Consider the following 18,916-nt stretch of genomic DNA (forward strand, 5'->3'; position numbering starts at 1 on the left):
CCTTCTTAGTATGAGAGCCCAGCCAGGTCAAGGTAGAGTAGAGAGAAGCATCAAGACTGCGGGCAGAGGAAAAGCATGGCAGTCGTCCTTAGCTGATGAGGATGTGGTATGTGAACAATTACAAGTAAGAAGATAATTTGAGATAACTCAATTTTCCTGTTTCTTCTCTTCTCTTATGATATTTAAGTGGAGCTAGCATTTCACGGAATATAGAGTAGAGCAGCACCAGCACAGAATTGCCCATTGCTATCATTGCTGTTAGTTGGCATTGAATCAATATCAACTCGTGGCAACCCTACGTGTGCAGAATAGAACTGCTCCATAGACTATTCAGGGTTATGGCCTTTTGGAAGTAGATCACCAGGCCTGTCTTCCAAGGTGCTTCTGGGTGGGTTTGTAGTAGTTAAATACTTAAGCTTTTGTACCATCCAGGGACTCCTTTAGAATTCCCTACCCTGGCAATATTAAAAGAAATAATGAATTGATATTATTAATGTCAAATTTCATTGTTTGGGGAATTCAGAGTAAATTGATGAGACGAAAAGGCAATCAGAAGTAGACTACAGTCATCTAACACCACTAATAGAGCCAAGAGAATTTCACCTAAAGTTTTTACAAGATCTTCCAAGACAGACAGGGTTTAGTTTGAAATTATTACTATATTAATCATTCAGCTGTAAATCATATCCTTCTTTTGGATTTCCACCAGAATTAATTTATCATGATCCTATGAACTCTAACGTCTTGGTAGAAAAACTAAAATTAACATTATCAAGAATATATCAAGTGGTGGTGATATCTGTATTTATATTTTTAAGCAGAAGTTTCAAAACAGAAGAAAAATCATTTCACACTGTACAAAAACATTGTCATGTTTAGATTAAACAGTCAGGTAAGAATCAAGATTCTTTATTTTTTTAAAAAAAATTATTTCTCTTTTCCCCCTTGATCCCAAACTTGATAGCAATTGTGGAAATTATTTGAAGCAACACTCAGTGGTATTTTGTGAGAAATCTCTCAAGGTTCCTGACGCCTTCAAATAACCTATGAATTGACAATGGTTAGGGGCGAGACCATATGGAAAACAAAAATTTTTGAAAACTTTAAGTTTAAAACATTACTGAAAAACTACTTATTCAATTCAAATGAATGAAGGCTAAATAAGTTCTTGTTCACACTCAACTTGTTAGACTTCATTTAGTCCAACTCATTAATTAATTTATGCATTAATTCAATAAATATTTTTAAGCGTCCATTATGTATCTGGCATTGTGCAGGCCACACAGTCCTTTTCCCTTCTAAAGTTACTGAAAAGAACCGTCTAGACCATGTTACAAGTTACACACTTTCAGACTTTCTTTCTACATTTAGGGTTTTCTTGTTATTTCATAGAGGAACTCTGAAAACCAAAAATCAAGGTCTTCATTAATACCTGAGTACCCCAACTAGAAATATCAAAAAAATGTCTAAGAAGAAATCTACAAAAATGAGTACATTCTTAAGGTTATTTTGTACTGTGCACAATTAAATTCTTTAATGGGGGTAAGGTAGAGTGGGATGGGGATTGACAAGGAATTAGAAAGGATAAGATAAAATTTCCTTTATTCATTTCACCACTCCTTCCCTTGTTCAGCTTTTCATTCTTCTTTTTGCAATACCTATTCCCATTTCCAATCCGAATTTGGTGATTACTATGACTCCTCCTTGCTCAGTAATTTCAAATGCCTGGTTATGTCTTAGAATCTATGGACTAACCTCCATAGCTTGTCTCAGAATTGCTTTGTGTTCATTCAGTCTCACAGAGTTACCATGGAGAAGGCAGATGTAATTTACTCCATCTCATAGTCCTTTGTACATCCCTCTGTCACAATAATGGTCAGATGCACTGAAGTGACTTGCTTCTCTCCTTTCCTCCTCTCTGTATGTGGGCTCCTCCAGGGCAGAGACTATGTCTGCATATCTATATACCCCCAGCTAGGTCAGGGTGAACTAGGTACATCCTTTGGGAGTGTGTCTTCCAAAAGCCAGGTGGGAGAGAGGCAAAATGACAGAGTAAGGGAGTCAGTAGTAGCAGAGATGACAAGAGCATGTGCTGAGTGTGAAGGGTGAGCAGGGCATCACTGGAGGATTATGAGTAATGTCAGAGTGACACACAGAATGAGTGAGGCGAGAGCCAGATTGTACAGTTTAGGAGTTAACTGAGCAAGACAGTAAGAAACAGTCCTTATTGAAATGAGATGATCTAGGTGAAAACACAAGGCACATATAAGGCACTGAACAATTTTAATACTTGACTTATGGGACTGAGTGATTAAAATGCAAAAATTCAAAAAGTGGCAGGCACTGTACTTGATATAGTATGTTAATTCTTTTCCATTTCTCCTAGAATTAAATTTCTCATTTTGTAATAAAAGTTCAGTGTCATTTCTTCTCAGTCAGCAACATCTAGTAGGTTCACATTAAAGAGTAACTCTCTGACATCATCAATGATATCTTTTCTGACTGTTTCAGGATAAGGGTTAAAAACTTTTCATTTGGATGTGAATTCTAGCTCAATCTCTTGTTATTAACAGAGTGGCCTTGTGAGACAGAAGTTATTTCACACCTCAGCTCCTTTATTTACTAGCTGGGTGATTGATAGCATGTTCCTGAACCCTGTCCAAGCCTCTGTTTCTTTCATTAACCTTAAAGGACTGCTATGAGAATTAGATAAGATGTAAATAAAGAGCCAGGCATTTTAAAGGGGCTTAATGAAAAGTAGCTATTTTTAAGCACAGACATTTTCTATTTTAATCATTTTGACAGAAGTACGTATATATTTCACCAAACCTGTTTAAACAGAGAAAACTGATTTTTTTTTTCCTACCTTGCGGTGACCATTGTAGATTGGCTCACTCAATATCTCTTCACACCTCTTTCTCCTTTGCCTTCCTCTGCAATGGAAGCTGGAAAACTAAATACTACATTCCCCAGCCTCCCTTAAACATCAGGAGAAATATGTGACCTAGTTCTGGCAAATAAGACTTAAGCAGAACTGGTGAAGGAAAAGATTGACAGTTCAAACTCACTCAGTGGTTCTGTCGGGGGGAAAGACATGGTGATCTGCTTCTTTACAACCAAGAAAGCTCTACAGAGATTCTCTGTCACATGGGATCACTATGAGTTGAAAATGGACTCAATGCTACCTAACAACAACAGAAGTCAATGTAGGAAGGTGAGGTGAGAAAGGCTTTATAGAGAAGCGTTTGCTTTCCTGATGAAAGATAACAGATGTATCTCCACAGCTCTGTGCCCAAACCCTTTTGTCCTGCTTGGAATGTGGACCTGCTGACTAGCAAGAGCCATTTTACCATGAGGGAACACATTAAGGTTGGTGGAACAGAAAGACAGAAGGAGCCTGGGTCCCTGTTGACACCATTAAGCTGTTTTACCAGCCCAGCACTATCTATCTCTGTAGTTCTTTTTGTAGAAGTCAAATAAATCTGTTTGTTTAAGCCACAGTTATTTGGCTATTCTGTTACTTATAACAAAACACATTCTAAGATATAAGATATAAAGCTTATGTGTGTGTGTGTGTGTATATATATAATTTTAAGAACTTGTTTTACATTCAACGTAACACATGCATTTAGTTTCATTTCCCATTTGCCATGTCCAACCCTAACCCAGTCTCCTCCCCTTCCTACCCTGCAACCCTGCCCCTGTGCCCCTCATAATTATGCACTCCTGTTTGTCCTGCACTTCCTAAGTTTGAATGTTGGTCCTCTGGTGTCCCTTGATTTATTGCTCTAAGGGATGTATTACCGTAGAGTATGTGGATGCAGCATCCTGGTTGGGTGTTCTGTGTGTACGTCTTGTTAACTATTGCGCTGAGAGCCTGCCCCTGGGGGTGAGTTTTATTCCAGGTGCAGAATGTATTCCAGGGCCATAGTATTGGGAGTCTCACCAGATTTCATCTGACCAGTTATTCTGGTCATTATTGAGTTTTTGGATTTTGTTCCATGTTTTCCCTCCCACTTTATCCAGGTTTGCTGGTCTGATAGAGCCTGGTGGAGCCCCTGAAACTATGGCCCCTAGCTGCCCTTCAGGTCTGGAATAGAACTCACTCCTGTGGCTTCCAGCCAAACAAAGGACAAGCATATGAGCTAAACATTTATATTAGGTAGGCACACTCCTTAGAGAGATCAATCAAGGGAGAATAGAAGGGCTGTGTATGCACAGGGAGGTAGCTCAGGGGGCAGGAGTGCATGGGAAGAAAGGACACAGGGAAGAGGTAACTATGAGGAGGAAGTGGGAAGGGAGTTGTTGCATTGTGGGAAACTGCAGTCAATGTCATGAGACAAAGTATATGTGAGCTGCTATATGGAAAATGAATTTGCTCTGTAAACTATCAGTCATATCACAATAAAAATTTTAAACAAAACAAAACAGATGTTTGCAGATCCTGCCTCCTGGAGTAGAACCTTGTATCACTGGGATGCCATCCCAATTCAGGCCCATATCAAATTCATTTCAAATGCTTCCTCCATTCACTCTGTTATATGCATAGTTATAGGGTTGTCATGAGTCGGAATTGACCCAACAGCAACTAACAACCACAATCAGTTTAGTACCCTAGTATGTCACTGTCTTGCTCAGAGCCTTTAAAGCTTGCCTCTGCCCACAGAAAAACCCCCTATCTTTAGCCTGGCACTTCAGTGCCCCCCCCAATTTGATCACAGCACACCTATCCCACCTTATGTCTAATTCCTACCATTCCTTGTTATACATCCTGTATCAAAATTAATAACTTACCATTTTTCATAGAGGCTCTGAACTTTTCTGCCTTCCTTGTGTTTACTTATACTGGTTCCTCAGCCTGGAAAGCCCTTTCTTCCCATTTCTGGGTTCTAACTCTTAACTGCCACAACAGCCAATGTTTCCAGTAAAACCAAAAAACCAAACCAGCAGTCACTGAGTAGACTCTGACTCATGACAACCCCATATGTGTCAGAGTAGAACTGTGCTATAGAGAGCTTTCAGTGGCCGATTTTTCAGAAGTAGATTACCAGGCCTTTTTCTGAGGTGCTTCCTGGTAGACTTGAACTTCCCATCTTTTGGTTAGCAGTCAAGAGTGTTAATGGTTTGTAGCATTCAGGGATTCTGTTTCTAGTAAATCCTTCCCTAATCTTTTCAACCACCACTCGTCTGTCAGTTTGTTGTACTATGGTGGCTTGTGTGTTGCTATGAGACTGGAGGCTATGCCACCGGTATTTCAAATGCCAGGAGGGTCACCTATGGTAGCCACGTTTCAGTGGAACTTCCAGATTAAAACAAACTTGGAAGAAGGAAGGAGCCATCCACTTCTCAAAGAATTGGCCAACGAAAACCTTATCAATAGCAGTGAAACACTGTCTGATATATTACTGGAAAACTTTGACTAGCCCTGAAACATTGTCTGATATGGTGCCAGAAAAAGAGCCTCTCTGGTCAGAAGGCACTCAAAATATGACTAGGGAAGAGCTGCCTCCTCAAAGTAGAGTCGACCTTAATGATGGGGATAGATAAAGCTTTCAGAACCTCCATTTGCAGATGTGGCACAACTCAAAAGGGGATGAAACAGCTGCAAACATCCATTAATAATTGGAACATGGAATGTCCAAAGTATGAATCTAGGAAAATTGGGAATTGTCAAAAATGAAGTGTAACACATAAAGATCGATATCCTAGGCATTAGTGTGCTGAAATGGACTGTTTTTGGCCATTGTGAGTCAGACAACCATATGATCTACTGTGCTGGGAATGACAAATTGAAGAGGAATGGCATGGCTTTCATTGTCACAAAAAATGTTTCAAGATCTATCTGGAAGTACAATGCTGTTGGGGATAGGATACTTCCACACACCTACAAGGAAGACTAGTTAATACTACTATTATTCAAACTTACACACCAACCACCAAAGCCAAAGACAAGGAAATTGAAGATTTCTATCAATATCTGCAAGGGGTAAGGTGGCATAGGGCCTAAGGCATTTGGCTGCTAACCAGAAGGTAGGCAGTTCAAACTCACCAGCCACTCCATGGAAGGAAGACAAGGTAATCTACTTCCATAAAGATTTACCACCTCAGAAACCCAATGCGGGTCACTATGAGTCGGAATTGACTTAATGGCATTGAGTTTGGTTTTTCGTTACCAACTTCTGCAGTCTGAAATTGACCAAACATGCAATCAAGATGTATTGATTATTACTGGTGATTGGAATGGGAAAGTTGGAAACAGAAGAATCACTGGTAATTGGAAAATATGGCCTTAGTGATAGAAATAATGCTGAAGATCGCATGGTAGAGTTTCTTAAGACCAATGCCTTATTCATTGCAAACACCTTTTTTTCAACAACATAAACAGTGGCTATACACAGGGACCTCTTCAGATGGAATACACAGAAATCAGATCAATTACATCTGTGGAAAGAAGTGATGAAGAAGCTCAATATCTTCAGCCCAAACAAGGTCAGGAGCTTACTGTGGAACAGATCATCAACTGCTCATACGCAAGTTCAAGTTGAAGCTGAAGACAAAACAAACCCACAAGAGCCAAAATATGACCTTCATTATATCCTACCTGAATTTAGAGACCATCTCAAGAACAGATTTGACTCACTGAGTAGCAATGACTGAAAACCAAATGAATCATGAGATAACATCGAGAACATCATACATGAAGAAATCAAAAGGTCATTAAAAAGACAGGAAAGGAACAAAAGACCAAAATGGATGTCAGAAGAGATTCTGAAACTTGCTCTTGAATGGAGAATAGCTAAAGTAAATGGAAGAAATGACAAGATAAAAGAGCTGAACAGAAGATTTAAAAGAGCAGCTCGAGAAGACAAAGAAGATGTTGAAACTGCGCTGAAGGAATTGGTGACAAACAAGCCTTCAGGAATCGATGGAATACCCATTGAGACATTTCAACAAATGGATGCCACACTGGAGGGACGTACTCATCTATGCCAAGAAATTTGCAAGACAGCTACCTGGCCAACTGACTAGAAGAGATCTATATTTGTACCCATTCCCAAAAAAGGTGATGCAACAGAATGTGAATATTGTAGAATATATCATTAATATCACATACAAGTAAAATTAAAAAATGGTTGGAGCAGTACATTGACAGGAAATTCTGGAAATTCCAGAATTTCTGGAAATTCTAGAAATGCAAATTGATTCAGAAGAGGACGTGGGATAAGGGATATCATTGCTGATGTCAGATGGATCTTGGCTGAAAGCAAAGAATGCCAGAAAGATGATTTCTTTTTGTCTTATTGACTATGCAAAAGCATTTGACTGTGTGGATCATAACATATTACGGATAACATGAGAAGAATGGGAATTTTAGAACACTTAATTGTGCTCATCAGGAACCTGTACATAAACCAAGAGGCTGTCATTCAAACGGAACAAGGGGACACTGCATGGTTTAAAATCAGGAAGGGGGTGTGTCAGGGTTGCATCCTTTTACCACACTTATTCCATCTGTATGCTGAGCAAATAATCTGAGAAGCTGGACTATATGAAGTAGAGCATGGCATTAGGACTGGAGGAAGACTCAGTAACAACCTGTGACATGCAGATGACACAACCTTGCTTCCTGAAAGCAAGGATGACTTGAAGCACTTACTAATGAAGATTAAAGACTTTAGTCTACAGTGTGGATTACACCTCAACATAAAGAAACAAAAATCCTCACAACTGGACCAATAAATAGCCTCACAATAAATGGAGAAAAAATTGAAGTTGTCAAAGGTGTTATATTATTTGGATCCACAATCAACACCAATGAAAGCAGCAGTCAAGACATCAGATGATGTATTGCACTGGGAAAATCTGCTGCAAAAGACCTCTTTAAAGTGCTGAAGAGCAAAGATGTCTCTGAAGACTAAGGTGCTCCTAACTCAAGCCATGGTATTTTCAATTGCCTCGTATACATGTGAAAGCTGTACAATGAAGAAGGAAGACCGAAGAAGAGTTTTGAGTTGTGGTGCTGGTGAAGAATACTGAAAGTACCATGGACTATCGGAAGAATGAACAAATTTGTCCTGGAAGAAGTGCAGCCGGAATGTCCCTTGGTAGTGAAAATGGCCAGACTTTGTCTTACCTACTTTGGTCATGTTGTCAGAAGGGACCATTCTCTGGAGAAGGATGTCATGCTTGGTAAAGTGGAGGGTCAGTGAAAAAGGGGAAGGCCCTCAACAAGATGGATTGACACATTGGCTGCAACAGTGGGCTCAGGCATAGCAAGGATTGTGAGGTTGGCACAAGACCAAGCAGTGTTTTGTTCTGTTGTATCTAGGGTTGCAATGAGTCAGAGCTGACTCAATGGCACCTAACAACAACAACAAATCTTCTCAAGAGGAAGTCATTCTTCTGCTTCTGACTCTTTCTGGCCTATTGCCTTTATGTGGTATTTGCCCCTTTCTGAAGGTATTCAAGTTACTTATGTTTATACCATATGTGTGGCTGGACCACAAACTCCATGAAGGCAGGATCCATTTCCCTACCATTTTTGTGTTCTCCATAGTGTATAACATTGTACCTTATATATAGGGAAGTGTTCTTGTCTAGTGTGAAATTGTGTTGTGCCAATAAATATTTGTTGAATGAAAGAAGGATCACTGTTGTCTGACGAGAAGAATGTCATTCATACATAAACCAAAAAATAAACCAAACTCACTGCCATTGAATCGGATCCGACTCATAGCGCCCCTCCTTGAGTTTCCAAGGTGGTATTACTATGGAAGTAGATTGCCCAACCTTCCTTCCAAGGAGTGGCTGGTGAGTTTGAACTGCTAGCCTTCTGGTTAGAAAGTCAAATACCTTAGGCACTACACTACCACAGCTCCCTTGGATGAATACAGATAAACAAAAACATAAGACCCAACTAAATATAAGACTCAACAATTGGCCATTGGTGGTAAAGTTTCTTTGCTTGTAATGAATGCTCAGATGAATCAATTTTATGAATTATCTTAAGTTATACCTGTTGCCTCATAAAAAAACTTTTAAAAATAAAATCTCTCAATGTAACATACCAATGGAATTAATCTCACTTATTCTTTTCTGAAAAACAGACAGGAAGAAATTACAGCTGAATAGAGGTGTTTACCACATGATAAATGTCTGGGGAAAGCAGTAAAGGGCCTTCTGTTCTAGATCCAGAGTACATTAGTGCCACATTTTAATGAAGGGACAACACAGTCATCAGTAGTGCAGCTTTTGGAGTCTGGGTCTGGGCCGAGGCTCTGCTGCTCCTGTGGGATCCTGGCAGCTACACTTTCATGTGCTCTAGTCTTCTCACTTATAAAATGGAGATGATAATAACATCTGCCTCCTGGAGAATCAGTGAGAATTAATGAGCTACCACCTGTGAAGTGCTTTGCATAGTACTAAGCACACATTAGGAGCTTTGCTGGCGTAGTGCCTAAGGCATTTCACTACTAACCAGAAGGCTGGCTGTTCAAACACACCAGTCACTCCTCAGAAGGAAGACTGGGCAATCTACATCCGTAGTGATACCACCTCCGAAACCCAAGGAAGGTCACTATGAGTCGAATAGACTCGATGGCAGTGATTTTTTTTTTTTTTAATTATTAGTTTAAGCATATATTAAGTACTCAGGAATTGTTAGCTATTGTTTTCTAAGACAATATCCACTCAATATTTTCTTGCATTTTCCTGATTGACAAGACTTGAATGCCTGTTCTTTTCCTTTTTTATCACTAAATTTAAGAATAGTATTTCCTCCTGCTTTAGGTTAACTGCTAAGTGCTTAACCATTGCACCACCAGGGAACCCCTCCCTTCTAATTAGTTTGGCCTTAAACATGAAAACAAGTTAGTACAACAACTTTTGCAAGCTATTATTTTCTTACTCATGTTCTCCATGAATCTCAATAACATTTTATAGTAAGTTAGGACCTAATTCTGGAAGTCTAGAATGTTCAGTGATACTGTTGTCAAAATTATTCCTCTGATCACAGAATGTTTCCCAAAGAATCAACTGGCTATAATTTTTTTTTTTTCCTGTCAGGAACTATAGAGTTGAAACAGGAGTTTTTAAGAAGCTGTCAGTATGCCAAGGAGCTCTGGGAATGCAGCGGTTGAAGAATTTGGCTGTTAACCAGAAGATCGGTAGTTTGAACCCACCTGCCACTCCAGAGTGACAGCCTTGGAAACTCTATGGGACAGTTCTACTCTGTCCTGTAGGGTGGCTCTGAGGCAGAATCAGCTCAATGGCAGTGCATTGCGTTTTGGGTGGTCAGTATGACATTCAGTTACCAACTATTTACTCCTCTGTTGTATTTCACTTTTAAAAAACTAGACAGACAGACAAATAGTTGTGAAAACCAGCACCATAGAAATAGCACAGATTTACCCAAAGTATTCTTAGATAGACTGTCAATAATAGTACTTGGAATGGAAATTTTCTTAGTGTGTATATTCCCACTATGTTCATGTAGCTATTATCTTGATTTTTGCTCACATCATTGTTTCATGATTACCACATGAGGGCCCTATTTTATAATTAAGACGATTAAAAAGTTGTTCATGGGGCACTTTGGCTTATATTCCCTCTATTTCATGGGTGTCTGTAATATTAAAATCAACCAGAAAAATATTTTACATCCTTTTAAGGAAGAAAGTGTATTCATTCTTTAACTTCCTCCTTATATCACTGTAAGAACCTGCATGAAACATCACAATGCAAATATTTGTTAATGCAAAAGCATTATCATCAGGCTCTGACAATAGGATTGCCATATAATCACAGCACGAATTTCCAACTTTAAAAGGAGATGCATTTGCTGAGTCATTTGGTTTGCTCTCTGCCTACGGAGTGTGAACATGACTGATACTGAGAGAGGTTTGGGGTGAGGAAAAGATGTGAGTCAGGGTGTTTGCTTCTTAGAGGTATGAATGCCAGAATTAGCTATAAATATGGTATCTGCTTGTTCTCCCTGTTGTTCTGATACTGTTTTAATAACCAGTGTAATTTGCCCCCAAGACTGTGGATGTTCTTTGCTATATGTGGGTTGCCACTTTGTGAGCAAATGGCTTTATCTTTCAGTTTTACATTTTCCTTTCTCTGCAAAAGAGCAGGGAATGAGATTGTATCACAGTATTTTAGCTTTCAGAGCACAAAATAATGACAATTTATGAAAGTAATCAAACTCACTTTTCACTTTAGTTCTGGCTTAGTCCTGTAATTTTTGCAGGATAACAAAAACCTATGTTAGTAGGTAAATTTAACGATACCACTGAATAATCCACAGAGATGCTACTTTCCTAAGTAAGTACTTTTCCAAGGGCAGCATTGTCTTGCCAGTTCTGCACACAGAACCAGTTACCATTGAGTCCATTGAGACTCACAGTGACCCCATGTGTTCCAGAGTAGAACGGTGCTGCATAGGGTTTTCAATTGCTGATTTTTAGAAAGTAGATTGCCAGGGCTTTTTTCTGAGGCACCTCTGGGTAGATGCAAACCTGCAACCTTTCATTTAGCAATTAAACATGTTCACAGTTTGCACTGTCCAGGGACTCACTGCACATAGTAGATTTGATAAATGCTCATTGCTCAGAGACTGATTTTTTTTATGTTGCTCTTTCTACAAGTCAAAAACCAATGCTTCTCATGTAACTTCTGGGCTCTCAACACTGATGTTCTATCAGTATCAGATTTCATGCCAGAAGATACTGTGTCAAACTCCAAACTCACTGCCATTGAATCAATTCTGACTCATAGTGACCCCCAATGGGTTTCTGAGGTAGCAAATCTTTATGGAAGTAGATCGCCCCATCTTCCTTCCACAGAGTGGTTGGTGGGTTTGAACCATCAACCTCTGGTTAGCAATCAAATGTCCAAAAATAGATTACTGAAAAACAATTCAGAGGGCCATATATCAAGGCACATATAAACACCATCATCACTTAAAATAATATCTTCCAGAACATCTCTGTGGTCTTTCTTATTAATCTTTCAAGACAACTCCTCAACAACTTTCTCTTTAAGTTACTAAATCCATCAAATAAGAGATTACTGAGGGCTTTTGATTATATGGCAATAGATATTTAAACAGGATATAATAATTGTTAGCATATAAAGGCAATACAGTTTCATTATTACATATTATAAATTCATCAACCTCAATATATTTAGAGGGAGCAACAGAACTTCCCTCCAAGTAATTTTAGAAGAATGAGTTTGTTTGGGCAAACTGTTACCAAATATTTTATTTGACTGTCTTATGTTTAAGTGGGTTGCTGAATCTACAGCTTAGATTTCTTTTCTCCCTGAGCTCCTTTTCATTTCTAGTACCCTGTGTGGTGATACTAGTGGGGATGGTGATAATCAACCGATGGCTGTTAATTTTAGGGATAAGTGTACCTGTATTTTAAATGTTAGTGTTGATTCCTATGAAACATGTAGTTGATTAACAAATAATGATTCAGTATCTTAGTATCAGTAGTTCTGTCTGAATTAATTTTACTTTTTTTTTTTTTTTTTACTTTTGTTTTGGGTAGGAGAGTCTAATGGGATGGGAATTAAATAGTTTCAGTGGTAAAGTTGAAATATATGATGGAGGAATTCTCAAATTTGAAGGAAGTGATACAGGACAAATTATGCAAATGTAGCACAAATGGGGGCTATCCAGGACTCAGGGACAAGGTCTGATGAATCAGCAATAGTGTGGTTTTGACAAAGACATGTTCTCTGTGCCAGTGGTTTCCCTGTCTAGTACCTAGAGTGATGCCAGTTTGTGACAATTGTTCAATAATCCATAGCAAAATGAGAAAAATAATGAAAATGTGAGTTTTTCCTAAAGCCAAACAGATTTATACAGACTTTATTTGGAGTTCATGTTATCTATACTTTTTTGTGGTGAAAATATTCCTTTCAGACAATGACAATAATAGATAGTTCTTTTTTCCCAATGTTACTTAGTGGGAAAAAAAAAAGGGCAACATTCATCTTAGCCCGTTAATTTTTTTTTTTAACTGATCTGATAAGTACTGAAATTAGGGAATCACTGGTCTATGCAGTCTTTGTACACACTGAAACAAAAACAACTCCGAATCATGGTGACCGTGTGTGTCAGAATAGAACTGTGCTCCTAGGGCTTTCAATAGCTGGCTTTCCAGAAGTAATCACCAGAGCTTTCTTTCAAGGTGCCCCTGGATAGACCTGAACTGCTAACTTTGCCTTAACTGTTTGCATCTCCCAGTGGCCCTGCTACCTACCAAAGTAGCTTATAGTTATTCCTGGCTCACTTCCCCAGGAAAACTGGTGTTAGTAAACAGGAAATAATGCTGATTTTAACATTTTTTCAGCCTGTACCCCTGCTGGCTAGAGAGATCCATGTGGCAAACCTAGGTACTAATTATCATGTCACTTCATACCCTAGTATGGGTAGTGAGAAGTAGTGCATCTTACTTCTCATTTTAAGTTATGCTTCTCTTGAATATTTCTATAGAAAGTCCAAAAGAAAATTGATAATTTGCTTACTTCACAGTCTAATCTAAATATGGGTCTTCATTGCTTATCACCCACATCAAGTGGCATTCGTTCAATGCACATGAGTATGCAACTATTTCTGAGGCAAATTCTGTATTTTTCCCACTAAATAGAATATCCAATGGCCCATGGCTTTGATTGCATATAGTTTTTGCACCTATTTTTTTCAAATTATATTCCCTGGAGCTGAGCCTGTGTTTGTGTTCCTTACTTTCCAAAAGGTGACTTTCCAAGGCAAGTCTTCTCCCAGTAATTAGAGGTGTTTATCTTAAAGCTCATTTGGGTTTAGCAGTGGGATTGCAGCCTGTCATTTACATTGTTGTTGACTCCTTCAATTAGAGGCAATGGTATTTCACCTCCATGCAAAATATTAGTAAATTAACAAACCCCACTCTGCATTCATTTGGGAAATCTGCTCTGCTTGTGATGACGAATGTGACAAGCACGGAGCAATCACAGAGACACTCTGGTAATACCTTCAAGGGTTGCAAACATCAATTAAAACTCTGGCTCTGTGCCTTGCAGCTAGGGTTCAGTCTGGAAATTTCTTTTTTCCTAACACAAGGCAGAAGTCAGTATTGGTGATTTATATGAAAAACAAGAACATCCATCCAAAAATGGTCATAGAAACATCATCCTGATTTTTCTGAATCTTTCCCATTACTCAATATCTGTTTTAGGATAAAAAATGAACTTCAGCATGGTGAACAATTTTCAGACAAGAGTTATAACTCTGACATGACAGCAAATCACAATAAATATTCCCTAATATAGTGCTAAAAAGATTGGAAAGAGAATATTATTCAAATGTCATGACTGTCTCTTTCTGGTTAAATGGCATTTTAGTCTAATGAAGAGATTTTTAACCCAAGAATTATTAAGTCACAGGAACTCTGTGGACAGGCTTCAGCTCATTTACCTAGAATTAGTGCATTTTAGTGGGATGGACATTCATCACTTTCTCCATATTCTCTTAGGGGGCAGTGACCCTACTAAACAAGATTCCCTGGTCTAGTAGGGAATGGTCCAAGGGCAGAGAGGCGCTTCTGCTTAGGTTTGCCACCATCCAGCTGTCATGGGATCACTCTGATCTAAGTGTCCAGATATGCTTTCTCCATATTGTCTGTGATCCTTGTTGTCTCTGGGTTGTGCACATGGTTAACATGCTCAAGTTGCTAATTGAAAAGTTGGGGGTTCAAGTTCACCCAGAGCTACCTTGGAAGAAAGGTCTGGCTATCTACTTCCAAAAAATCAGCTTAAAAACCCTATGGAGCACAGTTATACCCTAGCACACAAAGTGTTACCATGAGTCTTAATCAACTCGATGGCAACTGGTTGTTTCGTTTTGTACGTTTCAATAAGTTGAATCTCTGTTGTTTGAGGATCATGTATTTAGCTGAGTCTTCACCTCTGAACTCTTTTATTCTAATAGCAGTATTAACTAATGATTCAACCTTATCCTTCTTTGGCAACTCAATATCATTAATCACAAAACAAACAACTAAATATTTATGAAACATTAATATTTGCATTGTATCATACAGAGCAGAAAGATCACTCATTCCATTTTGAAACACTATCACTTCCTTATGACCAAGTCAAACACTGAGGCAAATTTTTTTTGTGCAATCTCAATCTCCATTCTTTACATGGTACATTATAGTAAACAAAGCCTAACTTACAACTTAAGTAAAATATAACACGATGTCAAACTGTGTGTTTTCAAGTCCATCAATTTTATCAGGTTTTCAAAGGCAAATAGAAGAGTTGAGAAGTTGTACAAATATTGCTTAAAGGTACCCAAATAATATTTTTTAAAAAAGTTTTATTGTGATTTGGGACCATCCAGCTGTCATGGGATCACTCTGATCTGAGTGTCCAGATATGCTGGACACAGAGCAAATTCATCTTCCATACAGTAGTTCACATACACTTTGTCTCATGACATTGACTGCAATTTCCCACAATGCAACAGCTTTCTTCCCACTTCCTCCCCATGGTTACCTCTTCCCTGTGTCCTTCCCTCCCATGCACTCCTGCCCCTAAGCTGTCTCCCTGTGTATACACAGTCCTTCTATTCTCCGCGATTGATCTCTCCAAGGAGTGTATCTACCTAATGTGAATGTTCAGCTCATGTGCCTGTCTTTTGTTTGGCCAGAAGCCACAGGAGTGGGTTCAATTCCAGACCTGAAGGTCAGCAAGGGGACATAGTCTCAGGGGTTCCACCAGGTTCTATCAGGCCAGCAAATATGGTCCCTTTTTATAATCCAAATAATTATTTTAAAATCTGGTTTTTTTTTGATTGGGGGTTATGAAATTCTAGCAAAGGTCAAAATTTTCATATTTCTCTAAGTCAAACTAAAATGAAAGTTTTTGTCATTATGGCAAATCAAGTAAAAATTAACTTTTTCATTGTTCATACCCCAAAATTGTCACTTTTCTAAAGTAAAGAGGATTTCTAAATGAGAACATGGGCTTTTCAGAAATCTAAAAGATCATGCTTGTCTGGAATTGTAAAAGTAGCCAACTTACTGTCATGATGAGTCCCTTTTCCTGGAAGTATTTAACCAATGGAGCAGCATTCTGTTTGAAGTTCATTAGTCTCCGTTGGGTAGCTCTCAGATTGTCATCAGGCCTCCCTTGTTGCTCTGCGCGCTTCAATAATCTTTCTTTGAGCCTCTGATTGGCGCAAGCCAGGAACACCACCAGGTCAGGGGTACAGATCTGTGGAGAATATCAAACAAGTAAGCAGGCATCCAATGTACAACCAACGTAAGTGTGGGCAGTGGCATGCATCTCTTTGATTCTGTCGTGGCTACCATCTCTTTGGGACTCTATATATCTGCCAGCAAGTTTCTAGTGCTGCTGTTTTATGCAAGGCCCTGAGGTGGCATTCTCATTATCATCATTGAATGGCATCTGCCAACCTGTATGGCCTTAAGCAGTGACCCTACATATTTTAGGAAAACATTCGTTGTCTATGCTTGTATATACATTTCTAAGTTGAATTAAAAACAATGTAGGCCAAGCTTTGACAAAGATATATGGGACCTGATTTTAGTGAGGAGGTGACTGCTGGGCCACAGATGTTCTCCACAGGAGAGAAGTACCATTGCTATTATTACCATTTGCTATCATTTTGAAAGTATCTATTATATACTATGCCCAAGGCTAAGTGATTTTAGTGTATGATATCGCTAAAGTTTACAACAATCTGCAAGGTTAATAAAATTATCTCCATTTTACAAATGAGCAAACTGAGGCTCTGGGAAATTACATATTTGTCCAAGGTCACATGGTCCGTAAGGTAAAAAACATTGATATTTGAACCCAAGTCTGTCTGGTCTCTGGCCTGTGTTCCTTCCACTATCCAAAGCATCATATGGTTCAAAGGCCTTCATGAATCTCTGAGAACACCAAGGAATAGAATGAAAAGAACCTATGAAATAAACAGCTTTTACTTAACTAAGTTAGAGCCAGTATTTATGCTATCTCCAACTCAAATGAAAAAAAAACAAACTCACTGCTGTTGAGTCTATTTGACTCATAGCAACCTCTCCTTGGGTTTCGGAGGCAGTATCTCTATGCAAGTAGATTGCCCAATTTTCCTTCTGAGGAGTGGCTGGTGGGTTTGAACCGCCAATCTTCTGGTTAGCAGTCAAAGGCCTTAGGCATTATGTTCCTATCCTATTGGTAAAAATCAATCTCAGCACCTTTCAATCTAAATGAAATTCCTATCTTAGCTTACACATTTCTTTGCTTCATTTATTTATTTTTATGGTGCAATTTAATTTTCCTAAATCTTTTAGCTAGAAGCCTTGATATTATTTCTAGTCCTTGCTTACTGAAGCTTCAGCCTGTCTGAGCTACCTGTGTTGCCTGAGGATTTTGTCTTTGAAGTACCACTTAGACTCTCACTTCCGCAACCCCCCCCCAATGTGTTAAGCACTGGCACACACCAGGGTAAGTGATTGGAAGCGTGAATTTTAGAATCAGATGGTTCTGAATTTGAATCTAGAATCAACTATCTTTTAGTTGTTTTTCCTTATGCAAATTGTTCAACCTCTCTGAGACTCAGTTTTCTCGTCTATAAAATAAGTGGAAAAATATATCTCAGTATTTTTCTTTCTCTCCATTTTTTTAAAATTATGCTTCTCATAACCCTTACATTTTTAAAAAATCATTTTGTAATTTTTGTGTGGTATGTGATTAAAGAGATTATCTGAAGTTAAAATTTTTATGTTATTAAATACTATAAAGTTAATAGTTAAATAGTCTTTGCAATACTTGGCTTTACTCAATGCACAAAAAAATGACACACTCTTAAATTTATTTTAAATAAATTATGTAAAAAAGAGGACAATTTTTGACAAATAAATTAAAATTGCATTATATTGTGCTTGGTTATGTATATTAAAATATAGAAAAAAACAAACAAACAAACCTAAATTACTGGATCAGTATTGAATGCAGGAAAAATACTTCTTGAATTTTGAAATTCTTATATGTTGCACTCAGACAACTGAATGATTTACTATAATGAATTTTATGTTCTGTTTAAGAATGCAATTTAAGTGTTTCTCTTCATAATATGGTGAGGTTATGGCTGACTTTATATATGTAATCATCATGATTATTTCTTCTTTTACTATTGACTTTTGAAACACTAGAGACAGCCTGAAATTTATATAACATATTTGATCCATGGATACAACTTCAAATCTGATAAAGAATATCTTGAGGTGAATCTGAAAAGTTACTTAATTTTATAATTGTGATTAATTTAGTTTCTTTGGTATAAATTAAACAATACGTAACTTGCATAAGAAAAATTAAAACAAGTGAGACCACCATGACCAGCTAGTGATAACCAGCTGGTTGCTCAACAAAGACACTGCAGTCATGCAAGTAGTCATTCAATTTCTGTTAGTCCCCACGTATATACATTCATTATAACCTCATGTACTCCACAGTGCTTCATTTCAAATGAGGAAATAATTAAGTCATTTATTTATTTGTCTGTTTATTCCTCAAAATTAAGACAGAAGCAGGCACTATTCTGTTTCAAAGGGTGTGAAACCCTAAACAGTTTTCATGAAATCCACTTGTGAAATGTTAAGAAGTATCTCCAAAGTGGCTGTCATCAGATCTTGAATATACCATTTCTCAGTCTGTGTTCTCAGAAAATATCTGCTGATTGAATAAGTGAAAAAATAAATAAAGGAGAATAAAAATATCACTTCGGTCTATATGATAGTAAACTTCCCAATTGCTAATTTTGTTTGTCCCATTGAATCAATGAAATCAATCTTCTTTTCCCTGTGATTATATGGATGTTTATTTTACTGTCAACTTTTTTTTTTTTTTT

General features: G+C 38.0%; 1 protein-coding gene across 1 annotated transcript in view; it reads right to left on the reverse strand.

The window, feature by feature from the left end:
* Positions 1-18,916, reverse strand: part of AK5 (adenylate kinase 5) — a 483,936-nt gene that overhangs the window by 379,085 nt on the left and 85,935 nt on the right. Inside the window, exon 6 of the mRNA XM_007946496.2 lies at positions 16,081-16,272. Within this exon, the coding sequence (XP_007944687.1) occupies positions 16,081-16,272 (192 nt within the window). The remainder of the gene's footprint in view (positions 1-16,080; positions 16,273-18,916) is intronic.

This window comes from Orycteropus afer, unplaced genomic scaffold, assembly GCF_000298275.1.
Source record: "Orycteropus afer afer isolate SDZICR_OR568_19922 unplaced genomic scaffold, OryAfe1.0 scaffold00164, whole genome shotgun sequence".
NCBI lineage: Eukaryota > Metazoa > Chordata > Mammalia > Tubulidentata > Orycteropodidae > Orycteropus > Orycteropus afer.